Raw genomic sequence first — 23,169 nt, forward strand, 5'->3', positions numbered from 1 at the left:
CCGTGGTGACATCTAAAAAGCTCGGCTGCAGCCTGGCCCAGGCATCTCAGCACCGCCACAGCCCGGCATATTCATCGGTGTTTTCAGAGACAGCCTTGCGCGCTTAGCAACCACTCTGGCAACACCAATTACGTTTGCGGTCAATAAGCACAGCGTATTATGAAAGCCTGGGGATTCGGACTGAGAGTCACTGCACGTCGGTTTCGGTCCCCACCCTCCCAAGGACACTCTTCCGTGAGCCGATGTGTCTTCACTCTGTGTGAGGTGATAACAATGGGCAAAAACCGAGGTAAACTCCAAGTGGCCATTGCCCACTTTGCTGGGACTCAAAGCATTGCTGTCTTGGTCACTGATCAACTAAAGTATCAAGCAGAGGAGACAGTCACTCTCATGGCCATGCATAACCACCATCCCCACACACTCTCGGTTTACCAAGATCTTTAAGCCACTCCTTGGAAGAAGGAGCCACTGAGGAAGGTTTGGGAATGGGATCGCGTCTCGCATTGTTTCCTGAGCTCATCAGAAGCATGGCTTTCTCCCAACGGTGGGGTTACCATGCTGACGGGACAGGAAAGGTCCTTGGGTTCAAACTCCGTCACAGTCAGCAGTTCTGACCAGGGACCCAGCCACCTTGGCTTAAATCTCCCTACTCCTTCATCCTCAGCTCATCTATGTGAGAAGTGGGTCTGCTACAGGTCAAAGGGGGCAGAGACACTCCTCAAGGAAAGCACCCACTCCACTATTCCTCTTCCTATGAGAATAATCCCCTGCACATCCTGAGACCTTCTTGCTTGAGACGTTGGTCACTTGCTCCTCCTGTCCCTGAGCTCTCCCAGCCCCCTGGGGTTTCTGGGTCCTCTGCCCTTAGCCCCATGAGGAGCAGGGGGATTCCATGTCTGGGGGCTCCCCTCCCTGTCCTTACTTGCCATCTCTTACCCTTTGCCATCCCCTCCCTGGGCACCACCTGTACCAGCTGCCTTCCCTTGGCCAGCGTGCCACTGTCCCCGCCTCAGCCCAGACTTTTCCTCCAGCCTGGCTCCCTCAATACCTGCTCTCTGCTGCATGGCAGTCAGGAAGAATAATGGGACATGAAAAAGCAATCTCTTGCCGGAGTAGAAAGCAGAGACTGGTATTCCTTCAGGGAACAAAGAGTTCATCTCAGTCCCTTTAAAAAAAAAGAACGGCCCCGATAATATTCTGTATCTTGATCTGGATGCTGGTTATCTGGAGGTAAAAATTCATTCAACGGTACACTCTGTTATGTGTTCCTTCTTGTATATACAGTGTTAGACAGCAATATTAAAGTTTACCCTCAAAAGTCCGCTCTAGCCCCCGTCACCAAAATAATGGATCCTGAGACCTTCTGTGGCCCGTAGTTCCTGCCATTTTCTTCTGCTCTGTGCCAAGCCCAGACCCAGCCCGTCAGCTGCCACCCATGACCGTGAGTCACCAGGCGGCTGACTACAGCCATGACGGGGGACAGCCAAGCCTGAGGTCAGCTGTAGAGCATCACCGGGAACAGTGTGGGATGTTCACCAAAAGCAGCTGCTCTAAAATCCACTCCAAAATCATCGTACTCTAAAATTTCTCAGGAGGCAGCTCAGCTTCCAGTTCTACCCTAAAGAAACCCTGATCAGGGTCAACCACAAATGTGGTGAAGTGGAAAGAACGCTGGGCAGGAAGTTAGGATCGAAAAGCTGAAGCCCTGCTCTGTCTCTCATTCCCTGTGTGACCTTAGGAAAGATATTTTCTTTCTGAGCTTTTGCTGGTTTACCAGGGGGGGACTGGAGAGATCAATCTGTGACACAAACAGGGTCCAAGTTGCTTCCTTGTATTCACAGGCAAGAACTGCATGCCTTGAGCCGCTGACCTATCTTTGGATGTGTGATTTGTGCTTGTTCTTTAGTGTTATCAAAGGCCTTCAAACGAGTGGTCTCTGGACACTACTCTGAGCATAACTGAGGAAAAAGACTCAAAGGAATAGAAGTCAAAGCTGAGGCCCCAAAAAATGCACACAAGACACTGAGGGCAGGCCTCAGTTGTTTAAACAAACAAAGATTCTAGAAGTTTCTGTTATCATTTTCAATCCTGTTTTATTCCGCTCCAGTAGACCATCCCCAAGAGATGACAGCATGCAGCTTGACCGGGAAAATGATTTGATGGGGCTCAGGGTCAGACCCGAGGACGACATACAGATGGCCTCTTATAGGAGGAGGGAGAAGGAGGTAAAGGTGCTCAAGCTTCCCCAGACGGGCCAAGGAGCCAGACCCAGAGCTGGAGGTAGGGGTGGACGATGGGTACTCAGTTCCAGCAAGAGGCAGGGTGTGCTGCTGAGAGGCGGTGCTGGGACTGAGGGGGGACACTGGGGTCCCATGGCCAGTTCAGTGTCGGGAAAGTCATCTCCCTCTCAGGGCCTCGCGTGAGGGCTTCAGACAGCTGGCCTCTGCCTCCAACTGGCTCCAGGTTCCCTGACTGCTCTGCCCGTTCTGCCGACCTGTGGGCTGTCCCTGTAGATACAGCCCGGGGGCACCAGCTGCGAGCCACCAAGCATCCTCCTGCCTCCCGCTCATTCCCAAGCCGGCCTCTCCAGCCCTTCCAGCCGGTTCCAACTCCTGTCCAGCCACAGCCCTCCCGCGGCCTGACTCACCCAAGTCCCCACCTGAGGCCCTTACTGAGTCGCTGGCTACCTTCCTCTGAGGCCTTTGTTTATGTGGTTTCCTCTGCCTGTTCTGTCCTTTCCACTGACCCAAATCCCTCTTACCTTCAAGGCCCAACTCTCGATAAAAGAATTGTTCATGGAGCCTGGGACGTGTGCATGGCGACTTGCCTGCTGCCCAACCTTGAGCCTGGAGGGTAAGATAGGCTCCAAAAGGGATCTGAGCAATTGCTCATCACCAAATTAGCAGAAAAACAGCAGGAAAAAAAAAAAATGGTAAGCTCATGGCTACTATTGTAGATGCAACAAACAGACCTGGGGCTCAGAAATTGGCCCACAACAAGCTCTTCACAACCAACCAATCCTGAACTGAGAAATCAAAAACCTGCTTCAACCAGCCAATCACGTTCACCCATGCAGCTTCGCGGCTTCTTTCTCTATAAACCACACCCTTGCCCTTGGTCTGAATGTGGGCTTCAGGGGGGTGCTCTCCCTCCCGCGTGGCCACGGCCGCCCTCCAGGCGCGGGAACTGTGCACTCCTACCGAACCCTGCGCCCAGAAGGGTGTCGCCCCCGGAGGAGTGGTCTTTTGCTGCCATCTTGAAATCCTTAGTACATTTTCCACAAGGGGCTCCACGTTTTCACTTTGCACTAGGTCCCACAAATTAGGTCTCTGGTCCCGTGTGTACTTCACACATTATTCATTTATAGTTAACATGAAGGCCCCATCCCTCAGAGTCAAAACCCTGTGTGCTGGCTCAGATTTTCCTCACCTTGGTTAGCAATAAACTCAACACTCCCTAAGTCTCAGTCTTTATTTTCTTGTATATCCTTTTACAAGAAAGGATGTACCTTGAGATGCTACCTTCTTGAGGTTTTCTGGCTGCTCTGGCCCACCTTTATCTCTGGGCAGCTAAACACTGCTAACCAGGGATGCTCAGTGGAGTCCTGACATCCCTCTCAATGTTAAGCATGCCGTGGCTTTGCTCTTCCTAGTAGCTGGCTGGCAAGGTGCCCGAAGGTACCTCCCCACTTTCCTAGGAGTGCACAGGGCATACCGTAGGCACCTAATAAATACCTGTTCATTTACTCACACACATTCACCTGTGTGTGTTATTAATGGACTGAAGTCTGTCATTCCTAATGCTTACTGAGCCCTAGCAAATGCTGCTGGGGGACCCTGCACCCTCAAGGAGAGGTAGACGGTAACATCTCACTCTTCACAAGCCAGTCAGTGTTCAATGGCCTAACACTAACCTTGCATTGGTGTAGGCCTCATCCTCTCAGGAAAGAATGCACCACCCTCTGGAGTATAAATTATATGCAAGTGCAGGCTTTTCCTTTCCTCTCCAGCAATTATATTAGTCTATTTCAAATATGTCTTCTAAGATTCACTTCTAAAAATTCTACCCAGGTCCAAATCAGAGGTTCACACCCACCTCCTGCGCTCATCCTGAGCTCAGCACAGAGTCGGCCTGGTTCTGGAGGCAGGCCAGACACCAGCTCTCTGGGAGTCCAGGCAGCTTCCTGGACGGTCCCAGGAGAATTAGCTCAGCCCAGGGACTAAAGCACTCGGGATTTATTTTGTCCTTCAGAACCAAGAAATCTACTACCAGATTTATAAGGGGGCTGGGGGGGGGGTGCAATTTCACTTCTAAAAACAAAAAATTTGAAAGGTTTCTATTTTAATGATGCTTGTAACCCACACTGGGTAGCCCTGTTTTAAAGAACAGAATTGTGCAGGTGTGCAGGTCTGCCTTCTGGTGGCAATGAGCAGCGAGGACACAGAGAGCAAGCACAGGGGGCCAGGACAGCTAGCTGCACTTGGGCCAGGGCTGCAAATGAAATGCCGTCCTGACTTTACCAACGGACCATCAGGTGACCCCATGAGGGGCTACGTTTCCAAAAGAAACTTTACATTAAAAGCAAGATGTTCCCACCAAGGAGACCTGGCAGTCCAGTGGGCTTTGCTGGGCCCCCCAGCTCAAAAGGGGGAGCTCCATAGAGCCCTCTGGCTGGGCCCCTCTTCTGTGCATTTGTCCTTTATGAGTACCCTATATTCCAAGGGATATCCTGCATTTCCTCTTAGCTTAGAGCGTGCTGCGATCTCTTTTTGGTTTTACAATGCAAATAGATTGTCTAACCTGGCATTTTTCAGTTTCCTGGGGTTTGCTATGGAGACCCTAACTATCTTAGGAAGGCCTTAGTCTGGGGATGGTTCTGAGACTTCCAGGCACAAAGAAGTCGTTAGTGCCTTGAACTCAGTAGGGCATGCTTGTGGGACCGGCAGTGCGCACACGGGGTCCAGGAGATCACCCAGTGAGACCCCACCAAGCACAAGCACCTCCACACGAAAAGATGGCACCTGCTGACTTACCTTCCTACTGTTCTTGATAACTGCCCCACTGACTAAGGGATGCAGTTTGCTATGGTGATAATAGGACAGACTAAACTGTAAGTTTATCCCGGGAGAAGCTGGGATGGTGCTCTTGCATCACAGACTTCCATGAGGTTAATAAAGTTTCCTAAGAATCTGTGAGCCTGGTGGTATCTTTTCTCTTGACAGTATCTGGGGACCAGCCTCGAAGATACTCCTCGCTCAAGCTACACAGGCGGGGACTGCCACTAGCAAGACCAGGAAATAATTTCACACCTGCGAAGCAGCCTTCCTCCTCCCTCATCTGGCCCCGTCCCCAGATCCTAACTGTTCACATGCCAGACCATACCCAAAGGCCCAGTCCTGGGAGTTTCTGAAACAGTCTGGGACTCACCGTCAGCCACCTTTTGCTTCTCAGATAAATTCAGATCATGGTCCAGAGGCAAGCTTGGAAATAAAGGTACAGCTCTCTTCTCTTATGTCTCCTAAATCGCTGCCTAATTACCCTTTCATTATCTTAGTAAATCTGGGAAACCTACTCGCCTTATGCCACTCAGCTCTCCCCAGCAGCCAGCGCGGTGGCGGTCCCCTTACCGTACACATAGGAGATCCCCACGAGCTCAAAAATGGCAATGATGACGAGGGCATAGGATGCGGCATATGTGTCCACAAGCTGAAACATGTAAATTCCGCCCTGGTGGGAAAGAGGAATGACATCAGTGGGCCTGGATGTAGGCTCTTCCCGCCGGGGACAGCCAATCCCTCCATGCCGGGGAGAGTCAGGTGCAAGCAAGGTGTCAAAGGATCTCCCCTCCCCTCCACAAGGGTAACTTAAACCTGGTCCAGAATGTGGGCCAGAGGCCTTGCCATGTGAGCAAAGCAGACCCTCAAGAGACTCAGCCAATCAATAGAACAAGCACAGAAAAGTGATCTAACATCTCACTTGTAAAAGGCAAAGGTCAATATCCGAAGATGTATAAGTGAAAACAGGCAGATGGCTTCATTTTTGCCTTAAGCAATAGATATCATTTCTACCCATAAATCTGCATTGGACTGACCTTCATATGACCTTTAGGTGTCGTTGGGCATTCCTCACACATCCCCCTGCATCTTTAGCTCGCTGTTTACGTCTCTCTACAATAGATGAGGCTTAGAGACCCTCTTATTCCAATTCATCATTTCACAGATGAAGAAACTAAGGCCCAAAGGTGTTGACTTGCTCAGGGTCACAGAGAGAGCAAAAGCAATATATATGCTGAGTGAGCTAACACTCAATTTACCAAGACACTCAGGACTAGAAGGAATCCCATCGCTCCCACGTATACGAGTAACCAACTGGGAACTTCTCTGGTCAGTAAATTTGGATTTTCATGTATTCTATTTTCCCAAAGTAGGACACACCTGCCTTGTTGGCTCAAGAAACCTACATCTCAATTATGAAGATGCTACAAGTAACAGTAGCAGCCAAGGTGACATGTTTCCATCTGCAGGCAGAATCCCTAATGACCTGGTGCTGTCTGCACAGACATGGCACTGACTGGCTACTGTTACGAGTCTGAGAGCTAAGGGTAAAAGGACAGATCAGCCACCAGGCCCCCCGCGTGCCCTGTCCCCAAGCCGATGGCCAGCAGGCTGCTTACCTGAGTGATCATCGGAAAGCCCATGATGAAGAAACAAATACAACAGCCCAGAGTGAAGACCGGCTTGTGCGTGCGCAGGTACTTGGGGAACTCATCTGAGATGGAGGTCACAATGGTCTCAATGGTGGCAAACTGGAATGGGGCCAGGAAAGGAGCAGCTCAGACAAACCACCCAACCCAAAAGCTTCCCAGAGTCCCTTGTGTTTCCCACCAGGGAAAGCAGTATGTGTATTAGGTTCAGTTCTTAGGACAGCATTCCCCTGATGGGTCTAAAGGGCTTTGTTGGAGTCCAGCCCCCAAGTCCAATCCCCCCAAGGGGGATCCGACATGATGTGAACTTGAGAAACTGCCTTTCCAGCTCCCAGAGATGGCACTCACACTCATCCATCACGATATTTGAAGCTTTACTTTGTATTCATGAGATGTAAATTCCTTTCCTCCAGTTTACCTCAAATTTGGTCTTCTGCTTGAGGAAAAACCCTCTTTGCACCCAACCACTAAACTCGGAGCGCCTGTCAGTAAGATTTGTGGCAGGCTCAGCCCCACAGCAATCTCCCTAAAATCGACTTCATATTATTCTCCCTGACCCAGCCCCACAGAATTTGCATGGGCAAAATGACACCAAAGCAGGAAGGGCACAGGCATGCAGAAAGGAGGGAGGGAGGGAGGATGGTTCCTTTGCACCATCCGTGAGTCACCCACAAACACAGAGCTATCCTGAGCCCTGGACAGGGACCTCACCATCCTATATCGCCCGGGGAAACATGCGGGGACCACCAAGCCCACCCCTGCCACAGGCTGGATGCAGGGCTCAGGAGAGGGGGTCATCAGGAAGAGCCTCAGGCAGGCATCCAAGGGGGAAGGGAAAGGGCTCACCATAGTGTCAAGTCCAAGAGTGAGGAGCATCAGGAAAAAGATGATGGCCCAGAACGGAGAAAGGGGCAGCCTCGTTAAGGCTTCTGGGTAAACCACAAATGCAATGCCTGGCCCTGAAAGGAACAAGACAGATGATTGCGAACAGGCCCAGCTCCAGGCCCCCTCTTCCTGGAAGCCCACAGGGGCCTCTCCACAGACATATTATATGCTGCTTCCACTGGTTGTTATTTTCCCTCATCTCCTTCCATTTTCCCAATTAAACCTCAAGTTCCTTGAAGGGAAGGACCAGGGGCAACAGGTCCACACCTCGGGGAACTCAGAAAGGAGGCTAAAAATAGTGCCAAAGCAGACTGAGTCCTAAATCAGACTGTGTCCCACGCACAGTCCCACGCACAAAAAAACCCATCTCTGTGTTGATGAGTTGGGGGAGCATATAAGAATTACCCTGTAGAACAGTAATTCTCATCCAACAGTGAGTTTAGCCCCCACCCCCACCCCCAGGGGACATTGGGCAAGACACAGAGACATTTTTGACTCTCACTCCTGGGGGGCGGGGGGATTACTGACATCTAGTGGGCAGAGGCCAGGGATGCAATGCACAGGATAGTCCTCACGACAAAGAATTACCCAACCCAAAGGTCAAGAGTGCTGAGGTTGAGAAACCCAGCTTTACAGGTTAGACCATGCCAGGAATGACATCATTTCCTCCCTCTTCGCTCCTTCAGGAGAAGCCTTTTGCATATATCATGAATCCATCTGCCGCTTTTATTATCTTTCCCTACAAAGGCTTGGTAAAGATGGGGCTACATCAATCCATGGATAATCAGTTAGGGAGAGGGGGCTGCAAAGCACAGCATAAAGGTGAAGAGAGTTTGGGCTCTAATGGTCAGACAGATCCAGGTCCAAATTCAGATTCCATGACTTACTGGTTATGCAACCCTAGACAAGTTATTTCATTTCTATAAGCGTCGATTTTGCCCATCTGTAAAATGGGAAGAGCAATAGTCCCCCACAGGGTGGTTATGAGGAACAAATGAGAGAGCACAGGCAGAGCACGGAGACACGTCATGAGCACTCACAGAATATTCACTTTTATTGTGAGTGGACAATGAACTTGGACATCAGCGGTTCTGATTCAGGGTTTTCCACAAATACCGCATGTAGTCTTGGCAGGGGATGTCTGAGCTGCCTTTTCTCTGCCCTCACAAAGCCTGCCAGCCATTCCGACCTGCCTCACAGCCTCATTGGGAAGACTACTGTGACCCACGATGGCTAAGGACCCAGGAGTTACACATTTCCTTGTAAATAGAAAACTAAATGATAATGGGCAGTGACAAGCAAATGCTGGGCTAATCCGCAACCAGGACACGCCTGGAAACCGGATATTGCAGCACCTGGAGTTTTTATAACTCAAGCATAACAGCACTTTTTTTATTTTTTATTTTTTTTAATTTTTATTTTTTTTAATTTTATTTATTTATTTGACAGAGAGAGACACAGCGAGAGAGGGAACACAAGCAGCGGGAGTGGGAGAGGGAGAAGCGGGCTTCCCGCCGAGCAGGGAGACCGATGCAGGGCTCTATCCCAGGACCCCGGGATCATGACCTGAGCCGAAGGCAGACGCTTAACGACTGAGCCACCCAGGCGCCCCATAACAGCACTTTTTTAAACTGGAATTTATCAGGTTGTTAGTTCTTAATGCTGCCGAGGGCCTTGGGGTATTTAAAATATAAAGCCTTGAATGCCTAAGATAGCCCCGCTTTATGCATTTATTGAACAGACAGTACAGCCAGCCTCTGAAGGCTCCCTATGTGAACCATTAAAGTCTGTATTAAACTACAGTTCAAAACAGGTCTCAAATGCAGAACACCGAGGGATCCAGCTCAATGCTCTGGTGACAGACAAGAAGGTCTTGAAATGGCCCCTACTGGAGGACCTCGCTGATTGCTTTAACAGGATTTGGCCCTTTGGGCTTCACTGCTTTTTCAGGGGGCAGGAAATGATTTCAAAACATCCGGCCTATTTCAATTACATCTGCCTCCCTAAAGTACCCAGGGCAAGGCATCGTTTTCAGCAAACTCAGTTTATCTAAGACCGCTGGGGAGCGGATTTTTAAAAGACATTTTTATATTACTTCGTACAGTTAGTTTAGTTTAGTTTTGTTTTGTTTTGTTTTGTTTTTACTGGAAAAATGGATTGGCTGATTCCCAGCAGAGGTTTCCCCTATGTCCCATAGAGGCTGAGTCCCGTTCCTCTCCTCTCCCACTGGGAAGCAGTATAAGTATAGCCCAGTGGCTGGAAGGCAGGCTCCATTCCCATGTGGACTGCAAAACCAGCTCTGCCTCTTCTAGCCATGGGACTTGTTCTCTCTGGATAAACATCAATACATTTAATTCTGTGAGAAGTAAATGTATTGATACAAATAAAGGGCTCCGAACAATCCCTGGACCTGGTGAGAACTCAGAAAAGAGATATCATTCCTACTCTTCCCATGAGAGGGGATCAAAGAGGTTCTGCATGCCAGCAACTAGGACAGGAGGTTTCTGTCGTCCTTTCTCCTAGACAACCACTCAAGACACAACCAGGTCTCTTGTCAACGCAGGACATCACAATCCCAGCACACTGGGGGAGCCTCTCTGCTGTGAGGCCTATTACACATGGGAGAGTTCTCAGAGAATACACGGCCCGAGCCCTATGCTTTTGGAAGGAAGAACTGGCATCCAGGTGATAGATAGACATTGGATGGATGGTCAGTCCCTGTTGGAGAGCGTTCATTTTGATCAGCAGTGTCTCTGAACTGCTAGGAACCTAGACCTGGGAACTCTAAATCCAATGTGCACATTTGTGTTCATCTCCTGTGGTCTAACCCAGGCTTTCTGAGGGTGGATGAGCATTTTTGCTGCCCATAGAGCTTCTGGTTGGATTCGGATGGTGAGTCTCAGCTCCACAGGCAGTAAGCAAGGTGGCTGGCAAGTGACCCTAAAAGTTGACTTCCCAGGGGCATCTGGGTGGCTCAGTCGATTAAGTGTCTGCCTTCAGCTCAGGTCATGATCCTAGAGTCTTGGGATTGAGTCCCGCATCGGGCTCCCTGCTCAGCAGAGAGCCTGCTTCTCCCTCTGCTTGCCGTTCCCCCTGCCCATGCTCTCTCTCACTCTCTCTCTCTGACAAATAAATAAATAAAATCTTAAAAAAAAAAAAAAAAGTTTGACTTCCCAGGAAGGTGTTTTCCTGGAGTAGATGACTGAGAAGAACATGCCCCCTTTCCTGTGCTCATTGCAGAAGTACAGGACAGCCTGGTGTCATCACCAATCCTACCCTCGTCCCTCCAGAACCAGCTGAGATTTGTAGAAATGACGTTGACAAAAATGCCTCCCTCAGAAGGGGGTGGCAAACAAGATAGAATAGTGTTAGGTCATTAAAGAGAACCTGTTTTGGACTAAAGACCAAAACACAGTTAGTGACGTTGGGTCAGCAAACATGTACCGACTGTCCGCGTGGCCGTGTTGCCCAGCCAGGAGGGAACGGGGCTGGCATGGACCGCAGGCCCGCCTCAAATCCCCGTCCCAGATTCTGCAGAGCCTCCATCGTCCCTGAGAAAACCAGACGTCCTGCAAAGCACGTCTAAGAATGTGTGTAAACTCAGATGAACAGGGATAGCTGCCCTACGGGGCCTGACAGGAGGCCTCATGAGCCAGCGCCCATTCCCCTTAGGAGAACGAGCCCCCCCCCCCCCGTCCCTGTGCTGGTGATGATGAAAAACTGCCACACGCTAACCTAACAAGGGATCAGAACCTGTAGGAAGTGTTCTCCTCCCCATTTAAATTAGAGGAAGTGAACAGAACCCAGAAAGGGGACGTTTCAGAAAGGCACCCAAGCAATCGTCTTAGTCTTTCTTTGTATAGGAAACACGAAATCCTATTTGGGTTTTAGAGACATGTGCCCCCAACTCCCCTTCCTGGGGCAGGAAGGAGTTCAGCAGAGTGAACTCAAGTGGCCCCACATCTCAGGACTCATAACCCGGCAACACGGCCACGGGCTCACAGTGAGCTCGGCCGTAATGTCACAAAAATCACAAACACCTCAGATCTGCTGGAAAGTGGGGCAGGACCTCCCTGCCCCAGCGACTCTGCTGGGAGGAAATGAGGACAGCTGGGGTGGCACAGACACCCCCGAAGACAAGGCCTTCTCTCCCCTCCCCTCCCCCCCCTCCCCCCCTGCTCCCCAGGGAGTTGAGCATTCTCAACCAGGGAAGGGCCTTCACTCCCAAACGCCAATTTAATGCAGCACTGCAAAACCAAACATCCCTGGGGCTTTAACACTCTTTCCAGGGAGAGGTAATTACCCCCCTGCCATACGCCAGTTCTTAACTCTTTGAGGCCCGCTGCGCACCAGCAGCAGCTTCAAATCCTGAAGCCATAATTAATTATCCCTGGGGAGCCAGCGGAAAGCCGGCAGCCCACCAAGAAGGTGACATTCCTAGGACTTGGCTCCCTCCTGGGCTGCCATCCGAGCCATTTTCTGAGAACTGCAGTGAGCTCCTCGAACGAAGGTAAAGGCCCAGAGAAGCTGCTCACAGGGACGCACGGTGGACTGTCACGTCCCCACACGTCCCTGGCCCGGTCCCGGCACCGAGGCATCCCATAAACACCTGATTAGAGCATGATCATAATAACAGGCGACAGCCACAGTGAAATCCGTTCAGCCCAGAAACATAGTAAACACCCAAACCCTTCGTGGAGTAAGGCTGGGTGGAAATAAGAAAGAGTTAAACAAAAATATTAAACACCGCCTACAAAATGCTGTGCTAGAAATACAGACGAAGTGAGATAAAAAATGAAAGCTCTCTGTAAACTCGAAAGTACCATACAAATGTCAGCCATTAACACAGGGATCACCTGGATGGAAAGGAACCTTTATGGTACTTCCCTCCCACCGCCATCATCCAACCTTTCCACCCACTGCGGGGAAGAAAGATTGCAGGTCTGCTTTGCTAACTAAGCAGAAGGCCCTGAGAGCACTTTTGACCTAACCAACAGAAAACGCTTGTCAGGAAAAGGCTGCTCTGGAGTCAGTGTTCCTGGTCAGCATTAGAACTGGGTGGGTCCAGAGCTCTCTGCAAGGAATGCATCCTGCAGCGGGCTGTGCCCACACCAGCTCTAAAGGATCCTAAAGAATCTGTCCCTCACAGGTGCAATAGGTATAGAGCTTACTTATTCGGGGTGGAGCTGACTTAAGAAAGGGAAGACAAAGGAGAGGAGAGGGAAGCAGGAATGGGACTTCTAGAGCAATCCCTCTGGTTGGGCACTGGCCAGCTCTAACCCCACCTGAGCTTCCTACGCAAGCTTGTCGGAGTCTCCCCACAAAGGGACCCTGGGTTGTCCCACCCTCCCTCCTATTCCAGAAGTCCAGCTTCCCAAGATAGCACAGGTCAGGAGCTCAGGAGGTGACCGTACCTTGGTCTGCCACGTTCTCAATGTTGACCTTGCGTTCATTGGCCATGAAGCCAATAACCGAGAAGATGACGAAGCCGGCAAAGATGCTCGTGGCACTGTTGGTGCAGGTTACAATGAGCGTGTCCCTGGGCGGAGGAGACGAGAGTTTGCCATTAGGTATGCTTTGCAAGTCGGAAGGGGCAAGGGGAAAGACATGTAAATGTGTGCCTGTGTGTTCGTATGCACATGTGTGTGTGTGTGTACATGTCCATTTCTAAACACGTTTTCACTGTCCTAACCGAAGGCCCCCTTGGGTCGATTTTCTAAGCACCAAAGGGCTCAAAAACATTTCTCGGGACCTCCCTGTTGCCGGGCCTCTGGGTCAGAGCTCTAGCCCCGTGCACTCTAGAACCAGGGCCCCTCTCATTAAAGTGGCAGAGCAGGACTGCCCATCTGAGCAGAAATGGAGGGGATGGAGCCTTTCAAGGACTCCAGGACGGGAACCATATATGAGAGAAGAGAACGCGGTGGGACCATGAAAGGCCGCCAAGGTTTGAGGACAGCCCGGATTTGGAGCCCCCAAAAGCCCCGGGGGTGAGGCAGGGGAGACCAGCCCTCTGCCTTCACCCTGGCGCCCTCTACTGGTGATATGGCTGTGGTTTCCCAGTCGGCCTGTCCGGCCACCCTAGACTGGGAAGAGAGGTCAAGCCAGATGGGGCCTCAGAGACCATTCAAATCCTGATCCTCCCACCTGTTGGTATGACCTTGAGCAAGTCAGTTCTTTCCACTGTGATTTTAAGTGGTGGCACTGACCCCACCTTTCTCCCAGGTTGTTGTGAGCAGAGCCTGGCACAGAGCGAGTGCTCAGTAAACCACCCACCTTGTCTGGCCCCTTAGTTTACGGATGAGGAAACTGAGGCACAGGAGGAGGAAATGGGCTCATTCATGATGGGTCAGGATTTGAATCCAGACTCCCTGCCACACCACAGAGTCTCCTTTCTACCAAAGTGCAGAGCAATGCGACCCCATTGGACTGCATTCAGACCGGTTCCTGGGTCATAAATTAATGAGCAGCTGTGACCAAAGAAGTTCACACACCTTATCTGGCATTCCAGCTGTTAGGGGCTGGATTGTGTGCCCCCCAAATCCTGTGTTGACATTCTAACCCCCAGTTCCTCAGAATATGACTGTGTTTGGAGATGGCGTCTTTACACAGGGAAATAAGTTAAAAGGCCGTCCTCAGGGTGGGACCTCATCCGACACGACTGGTGTTCTTACAAGAAGAGGAGATGAGGACACAGATACACACCCAGAGGGAAACCATGTGAAGACGCAGGGAGGAGATGGCCATACAAGCCAAAAAGAGAAGACTGGGAAGAAATCAACCCTGCCAACACCTCGATCTCGGACTTCAGTGTCCAGAACTGTGAGAAACTGAGTGTCCATTGTTCAGGTCCCACGCTCCGTGGTATTTGTTACAGCAGCCCTCGCAAGCTCAGACACACGCTCTCTCCAACCTGGTCTCAGCCGAGCTCGGCCCAATTCCTTCCAGTCTCATGCGCGCACTCCCGCTCTGGTCCCCGGATCTGCTCCCACCCCCCCATCCCCAGCACTTTCCCACTCACGCCCCCTGCTGGCTGTCCCCGCCACGTGTCATACACTCCCACCTCCCTTGCACATGCTGGGATGTGGCCCCGCGGAGACCTCACCTCTCTGGAGCCATCCCAGCCGGCTCAGATCACAGCCTAACTATCTTCTGTTCCTCTTGGTGCACAAAATAGCTCATACATTATTAGAAAATGATAATAATAATAATAATGATGATGGCAGCTGCCATTTATTGAGTACCTATGACATGTGAAATTCTGCTGTGTGAACTTTGCATACATCAGTTCTTACCTCTCCACAAACTGTTATCATCGGCAATTTAAAGATGAGAGGAAAGAGGCTCAGAGAAGTGAAGTATCTTGCCCATGTCTCGAGTTTTAGTAAATGGTAAAGTCATAATTCAAATCCAGGTCCATCTGACTCTGGCCTGCCTGCCTGCCTGCCTTCCTTCCTTCCCTCCTTCCTTCCTTCCTTCTCTCCCTCCCTCCCTTCCTATTTTAAATCCACTCACCAGGAGAATGGACCTTATTTTCTTATTGCTTGCCTAGATGTATTTAACTTTCAGATGTCACCTCCTCCAGAAGCTGTCAGGTTCTCCCAGGTGGAGGTCTTTGGGGTTGCAGAGCCCCTGGTCTAATATCACACCATCCAAATGTTCTCACTGTCACCATGTATTAGGATCTCCTGGGGATCCCGTCTGGATATGTAGATTCCCGGGCCCACCCCACCTTCTGATTAACAGATCTGGAAGGGGGCTCAAATTTCGCATTGTTTTCCCAGCTTTACTGAAGTATAACAACGAATGCGAACTGTAATGTATTTAAAGCGTACAGCCTGATGATTCGATACTCATACACATCGTGAGAGGGACCCCACCACATCTACTAACATTTCCATTAGTTAACATATCCATCAACAGTTTTCTTTCCCCTGTACCTTGCTGTCTTTCTTATAGGGGTCTCTGGAAAAATATTTGTCAAGTGACAGTGACCATACTTCACCTGGGACTGCCATCCGATCATATCCACAGCTCACAAATGACTATCCCAGGACACAGCCAGCAGCATAGCAACCCCTGGAGAGGCTCAGCTCCAGCCCATAAAGAGCCCCTGAGCCCATGTGTCAGAGACAGCACTGCAAGCTGGGGTCCAGGCCACCAGAAGCCAGCAGCTAGGCCCTAGCGGGTGGCTTTCCCTCTGCCAGACGCAGCCCTCTGGCTCTACTTCAGGGTAAGTGTGAGGATGTGGCCTTAGGTGTCCATGGATCTGTCCCCAGCTCTTATTCCCACTCACCAGCTGCCTCTGGGATATCAAGTGCCTCCGCATACCTGTAGCAGTTGTTGTGGAATTTGTTGTAGGAAGAGAGAGTGATCAGGCCTCCCCACGCGGCAGACAAAGAGAAGAAAATCTGAGTGGCAGCATCCTTCCAGACCTGGGAGGCCAAAGGGGAGAAGATCCAAGGTCACTGAAGGAGGCTGGCCCGGGGGGGGGGGGTCTCCCCCCAGGGGAAAGGTAGTCAGGAGAAAGATGTGACATTAGCACCAACATACATCATTTGTGCTGGAAGCCAAAAAGGCAGGAAACTACCTGGGAGATGCTAACTCCATTCTAAGCAAAGGACAGGAACTCAAACTGCACACACATTTCCTGCTTCTGTGTCCTGCCATGTATAAAGCTGAGCAGAAGGGAGGAGCCCTTCCTTTCGCTGCACACACTCTCAAAAGACCACCGCAGCAGCAAAATACAGTCATGGATGCAAGATAAAGATCTGCTTACATTGACATTCTTACAGACGTCAGCTGCTATTAAAAATCTGAAGTCCTACAGCTCCCCCCTTAGCAATACCACCTGGGCCAAAGCGCAGTGGATCTTATAGCCACATCCTTCTCGAACTTGGCCGACAATGTCTCCTGGTTCTCTCGGTGATTTCTCTGCATTGTCCTCGTAAAACTCCAGAAGGCTGCTCAGGAGTTACGCTAGAGATTTATATGATTTGTAAAATAGACCTCCCATCATTTTTATAAATTAGTCCAGTTTTAAAATTGTGCTTACAATATGCAAAGAGAAAGTTCAAGTGCGTGCTGTGTGCTGGCAAGTCTGCACTTACCCCAACACCCATTCTCCCATACTCCTTAGTAACAAAGCCATGGTTTTCTTTAAAGGCAGCCATTCACCCAGCACATAGCATCAAGGGGAAGTGCAGCTAAGAGAGGATAATCACATGATTTAGTTTCTGACCAATGATGTGAAAAAACAAGTGTAATGTGGGATTTCTGGGGTTTCTCCTTTTTTAAAGAGAGGGAGGGTACCTCTAGTTCCACCTCTTTCCTCACCCCTTTGTGCTACCCGGAATGCTGCTGTGATGGCAGGAGTTCTGGCAACCATCTGGAAGCGAGTGACTGAGGACGGGAAGCTGGGAGGCTGGGACACTGTGGAGCCTTCACTATGTGGAGTGCTTCACTATGTACCCTGGGGACCACTTGAGCGCATTCGAGGGAAATAAACTTTTATCTTGTTCCCGCTGTCATCATCTGGGGGTTTTCTGTTAGGTGCAGTCAAACCCAATCCAAGCTATGTGTTCTCAATGTACCCTGTAAAAGTGAGTTTTTCTTTTTTTTAAGATTTTAATTATTTATTTGACAGAGAGAGACAGCGAGAGAGGGAGAGTGGGAGAGTGGGAAAGGGAGAAGCAGGCTTCCTGCCAAGCAGGGAGCCTGACGCGGGACTCGATCCCAGGACCCTGAGATCATGACCTGAGCCGAAGGCAGTCACTTAACCAACTGAGCCCCCCAGGCTCCCCAAAAGTGATTTTTCTTTAAGGTGAAAAAATTCACTGCTTAAAGAACCCCCTCATCGGAGGTTTGGGGACTGGGAATTTTAAAGTAAGGTATGCCTGCACCGATAGGCGAAGAGGAGGTACAAGCGTGCGCTGGCTCCGCGTTGGTGAGCCACACGGCTGCAAATGCATCGGGCCCTTTCAGTGATAATTGCCGTGGTTTGTGCTCTTATTTTCCACCAGCAAAACTCCATTCCCAACACCCTGTAATTAGTACCAGATGAGTGGTGTGAGGGGCCCAATGCTATGAATACGGAGATGGCCTTCTTCATTTCAGCCTGCACGGCAGCCCTGGGGGCAGGACCACGACGGAGGATGACTACTCCAGGAGTCAGAACACCCCCAGCTGCCCACTTCTCATGAAAGATCTCCCGAGGGCACAATGGCCTGAGATTATCAGGACCTTGGATAAGGGAACAACAGCGAGCTACGCTGCGGGAAGGAGTCTGACCCCTCTTGTTGAGCTGTCCCAGAGCGGGACTCATCCCTGGGTTGTAAATGAAAGCATAAGCCCACCGTGGCATCCGTGAGTTTCTCCCACTTCGGTGTGATGAAGTACCAGATCCCAGCGCCGGCTCCGGGCAGGGTAACTCCGCGGATGAGGAGGATCACGAGCACGACATACGGGAACGTGGCCGTGAAGTACACCACCTGGAAGAACCATCCGAAAGAGTGACTGACCCACGTGACGTGCCCCTGCTGCAGGGACATCGACAGAGGCAGAGCGATCTGCCACCTGGACACGAGCGTCTGACCGTGAGGACATCAGGTTTCCCCCAACTCTGCCAGGGCTGGGGGCACAGGGCAGGCCCTGGGACCCAAGGGCAGGGAGAACCAGAAATAAAGTCTGTGGGGCGATATCCAAGGCTGTGGGGGAGTTGGCTGCAGTGCGGAAGGTGGGGGCGACCTTACCCCACCCACCCCAGCTGCGGAGGAGACAGCTCCCCGAGGAACTACCCAGGGAAGAAGGCTACATGCCTCCCTCCTCCCCAACTCCGACCCCACCCTCTGCTTGAGGACCCCAAATCCACCATTAGAGATGAACCTTTTAGCTTAAGCTCTCCATCCTTGTGTATACAGACACCCTAAGCGAGGCAGCCTGGTGAGGTGCAAAGAGCAAGATCTTAGAAACATTTAAGTTTAGGGCTGCCTGGGTGGCTCAGTGGTTAAGCGTCTAACTTGTGATTTTTAGCTCAGGCCATGATCTCAGGGTCGTGGGATCAAGCTCCGCATCAGGCTCTATGCTCGGCGGGGAGTCTGCTTGAGATTCTCTCTTCCTCTCCCTCTGCCCCTCCCCCCACTCATGCATGCTCTCTCTCTCTCTAAAATAAATAAAATCTTGAAAATAATAATAATAAAAGAAACATTTAAGTTCAAATGAAATCACACATCTGGCACTGGGTAGCTGTGAGACCTTCGACGAGCTAATAAGCTCTTCAAATCTGCTTCTGCCTCTGGAAACTGGGCACAATGACACCTTTCTTAAAAAAATAATTGTGTGGGTTAATGAGCTACTAACATAGCCTGATTTATAATAGATGGTCATTCAATGCAGGTAAGCTCAACAAGCATTTATTGACGGCCTGCTCTGAGCTGGATGCTGTGCCAGGTGTTAGATGCATAAAGATGAAGGGATTCAGGACCTAGAGGTCCCAGAGACGATGTCTGCTTAATGGGCCACACCAGTGCACCCAGGACACTATGAAGTCCAGAGGGGCATTGTACTACTCAACCTGGGAGTTTATGAAAAGATTCACAGAGATGACACCTGAGCCGGATTTAGAGGCCAAGGACAACTTAAGGGAGGTGGGGGGAGGTGGAAGGTGGAGGAGCAAAGTGGGCAAGGCAGGCATATGAGGGCAAAGGTCTGATGACCCACTATTAGGATGACATAGGGTGGAGGCTAAGAGTGATGGGGGGCCCTAGGGGCATGGGCCTTTTCTGTGGGAAATAGGGAGCTACTGAAGCACGTTGGGTACACCATGGGAGGCCTTGAATACTGGTCAAAGTATGCTCCTGGATTCTGGATCCTGGATGCTCCTGGATTCCCTCCTGGGAGAGACCAGAGTCGAGACACATTTGGGGAGTAACATCAGCAGAACTTGGGGACTGTGGCTGGATGGGACTTATCTGTCAATCAAACATCTGGGTAAAGGAAGAGCTTGGGATCAGGATCCCATCCTACCAGCCTGAGTTCGAATCCCAGGCCCATGACTTATGAGCTGGGCCACCTGGGAAATGACTTCGCTTCTCTGAGTCTCAGTGTCCACACCGGCAAAGTGGCGATAATGACAGTATATTCCTCGTGGAACTCTTGGAGGAGTGCCTGGGACAGTTCACACAGAATGGGACAGGTCTGGGGGCCTGGCCACAGAAGCACCACGTTAGGCTTGCCCGGGATTCGCCACGCCTAAATTTGGTAACACTGACAGCCCTCTGCTCACCAGCCAGTTGAATCCCCCAAAGTCATCAAAAGACCTTGCAAAGGTGAGGCTCGGCTCTCCCCAAACCCTCTCTGATCCTTGAGGTGGGTGTATACAGCCAGCTGGGCAAGCACTGTGGGCTCAGAGCCACCCGTTCCCACACTCCCCCCTGCAGTCTTCCCTCCTGGGGCACCTGAACACCTGTCCCCTGGGAGGGAGACACAGGTGTCACCCCACACTGGCTCCACAGACCTCAGGGCCTGGCAGGGAGCTCCAGAATGGATGTGACTGGCAGGCACTGGGTTTTCAGGGGACGAGGACTGGTTCTGGGACTTGCAGAGGTGGGTTGAGGGAAGGTCAGGATTGAGACTAAGATAGAACTCTAGGGGTCATTTCGTTAAGCATTTGGGTATATCAGTAAACACCACAAAGACGCTTGCCCCTGAAGAGCTGACATTCCAGCTAGGGAGACAGCTAGCCAGTAGTGGTCCCAATCCTATTATCTGTGGCATGTTAGAGGGTAATGAGTGCACTGGGAAACAGAGACAGTAGAGCGGGGTAAAGGGGGGTGGGGGCGTGCTGGGGAGGCCTCTTTGAGAAGTTGGCCAAGACTTGAAGGAAGTAAGAGGGCCCCAACTGGATATGTGGGAGAACAGTCTAGACAGAGGGAACCGCTGGAGTAAAGGCCCTAAGGAGGGAGTGTCCCTGACTTGTAGTAACAGCAAGGAGGAGGCCAGTGTGGCTGGAGGGAGCACAGGAAGGAGAGGAAGTCAGAGAGGTGGGGGTGGGGAGTGGGGACAGATCATGCGGAGCCTTGTGGGGCCTTTTCTGTGGGACATGGGCCACCACTGAAGTGATTTGGGCGGAGGGGTAACAGGATCTGACATTTCAACTGGCAGGGGTTGCTTCGCTGGGGGTATACTGCAGGGGCGCAAAAGGGGGTGCAGGGACAACAGTCAGGAGGCTGGGCTGTACACCCGGCAAGGGACAGTGACACCTCCAATGGGGATATGCTTCTGCTGGAAGAGCTACAGAATTTCCTGATGATTCCATGTGGAATGAGGGGCAAGGGGGCATCAGGGATCGGCCCAACGTGTCTGGCCTCAGCAGCTGAAAAGCGTAGAGTTCCCACTGCACCAGGCTGCAGGTTAAGGAAACAGGAGCCGCCGTTTCTTCCTCTAAACCCCACCTACCATCAAGGTCAAGTCTTTCCTTCTGGCTACAGAGCAGGGACCGGCGGGTCTCCTTTCTCTGCACTGCTACCGCCTCTGGTCAGGGGGCCCCTGTGGCCCCCTGCCGCCCTTCCTAGAGAATGTGATTACTTGGGGCTGTGGGGGAGGGCAGCCCCCTCCTCCCCATCCCCCCAAACCTGCCTCTCCTTCCCCTGAAGCGAAACCCTTCCGCACACAGACCTTGGGAAACCCAAAGGCATTTGACATCTCAGGAGAAGATCACCGCCCCAGGACAGCCCTGGGCTGGCCTCCCGGCTGTGATAGGAGGGAGAGGAGATCCTGACCATTCTGACCTCCCCACCCCACCAAGACAGTAGGGCAGGTGACAATGGAGGAATATCCTTTTCACCTCCTGACCATGAGGGCTGGTGGGAAGTGAGGATGGGAGGAGGTAAGGGAGAAGAGGTGACCCGGGCAGCAGGGGCCGGCAGAAGAAAACCACCAGAATGGCACCAGTCTACCCGGCTGAGACACCTGTTCTCATCTGCCTACCGGAGCCTGCTAGCACACAACCATTTCTGGAGCTCCATCTATGGGTCAGCTGTGAGTTGTCCCATTTTGCAGAAGAGGAAACTGAGACTCCAATTACGTATGTCACAAGGGGTTAAACATCTTACTCAAGGTCTCCCAGCTGGAGCCAAGATCCAAACCTAAGGCTTTCTAATTCCAAAGCCTCTGTTCTTTCCAGCAGGGCCACTCTGCAGGCCATGTGATCAGAAATGGGTGGGGCAGAGCTGGGACTAGGGTGAGGCAAGTGAAGCACTAAGGGTACGATATTGAAGGAGGCACTCACTCTCAGGGGCTGACCCCTCACTTGCAGGAGCCTGAGAGTGAATGTCTCCTTAAATTTTGCCACCCTAGGCACTTGCCTGCCCCACCCAGGTCCAGGCCCTGGCGTGTGGGATGATGCACTCACTTTGTAGATGGTGATCCTGATGAACTAAAAGGGCCCACGGTTTGGTTTATAAACCCTGGGGATTTATAGTCAAATGTGAGTCAGGTGTACATAGCGGCTTCATGCACAGCTTGTGTTGGGGGGCTGGGGGGCTTTAGAATGCGCTTGTTTCAGGATGTATTATCAGAGGAATTAAGCGCGAACAGTAATGAGTTCTATTTGGCAGGAGTGACAGTGACTAGTTGATCTGAGCCTGCTGGCCTGACACCTGGCAGCATCCTCCTCACAGTGGGAGCTCCGAACAGCTGGGAAGGTAAGGTCCCACCAGCCTGTGCTAGCTGGTTAGGTTAACTCTGTGTTGTTGCCATAACCCCCAGGCAGCGCGGGCCCTGAGCTCAGATGGGTGCATCTGACATTCGGGTGGCCTGCTGGTCGCCCCTGTCCCTGGAATTCTAGCTGCTCAAAGGGAAACTGAGGTCTCATAAGAAGCAACAGGCCATTCTCGTCTCCTAGGGTCCCACACGAGAGGAACTGAGCTCATCTTGCTGCAGGAGAAGGTGGACGTCTCTGTTGCCTCGAAATGACAGTCTGACCGTCTTCATGGGCTCTCAGTCACAAAAGGGGCCTGTCGGAATGAGGAGCTTCAGCCGTGCATTGACCTTGGCTTCCAAACAATGCTCCATGACCACTGTCTGCACACCCCAGGGCAAGATAACAAATTGTGATTCATGATTTCTGGTGGCATTCCTCATTAAAAAAAAAAAAATTGATCATTGATCCTTAGTTGGCAACCATTCTCAATGAAGCAGCATGATTAGTTAGCAGAACTAACAGAAAAGCTTACCTGCCCAGGGCTCCTCGAAAGTTCCCATACCAGAAAGCCTGTAAAATCTAGCACCAAGGATTAAATCCTAAATCAATGGAAAGAACTAGCTGTAACACTGTCCTAAAAAAATCACGGACTAATAAAGCTAAAAGGGTCTGAGAGAACATTCATTCTACCTTGAGTCTGTAGATGTGGGAAATGAGGCCCCAATGCCTTCTGTGACTTGCCCACTTGGCAATGACAGCTGGTGGTGTAGAGAGGGGGTAGGGACGCCAGGGTGCTGGCTCCCAGTGGGGGGACTTTTCTCTCCCTCCCCCCCCCATGCAAAAAATGACTCCACAGTTCTGCATTTCCATCTCTTCCTAACGG

General features: G+C 51.2%; 1 protein-coding gene across 1 annotated transcript in view; it reads right to left on the minus strand.

Moving 5' to 3' along the window:
- SLC6A5 (solute carrier family 6 member 5) overlaps positions 1–23,169 on the minus strand; it is a 50,009-nt gene that overhangs the window by 6,855 nt on the left and 19,985 nt on the right. Inside the window, exons 7-12 of the mRNA XM_081797427.1 lie at positions 17,941–18,075; positions 15,917–16,020; positions 13,003–13,127; positions 7,550–7,662; positions 6,674–6,805; positions 5,628–5,727 (exon numbers count right to left, since the gene is read on the minus strand). Coding sequence (XP_081653553.1) covers positions 5,628–5,727; positions 6,674–6,805; positions 7,550–7,662; positions 13,003–13,127; positions 15,917–16,020; positions 17,941–18,075 — 709 coding nt within the window. The remainder of the gene's footprint in view (positions 1–5,627; positions 5,728–6,673; positions 6,806–7,549; positions 7,663–13,002; positions 13,128–15,916; positions 16,021–17,940; positions 18,076–23,169) is intronic.

Source organism: Leptonychotes weddellii, chromosome 11 (genome assembly GCF_054177405.1).
Source record: "Leptonychotes weddellii isolate Sample4059 chromosome 11, ASM5417740v2, whole genome shotgun sequence".
Classification (NCBI taxonomy): Eukaryota; Metazoa; Chordata; class Mammalia; order Carnivora; family Phocidae; genus Leptonychotes; species Leptonychotes weddellii.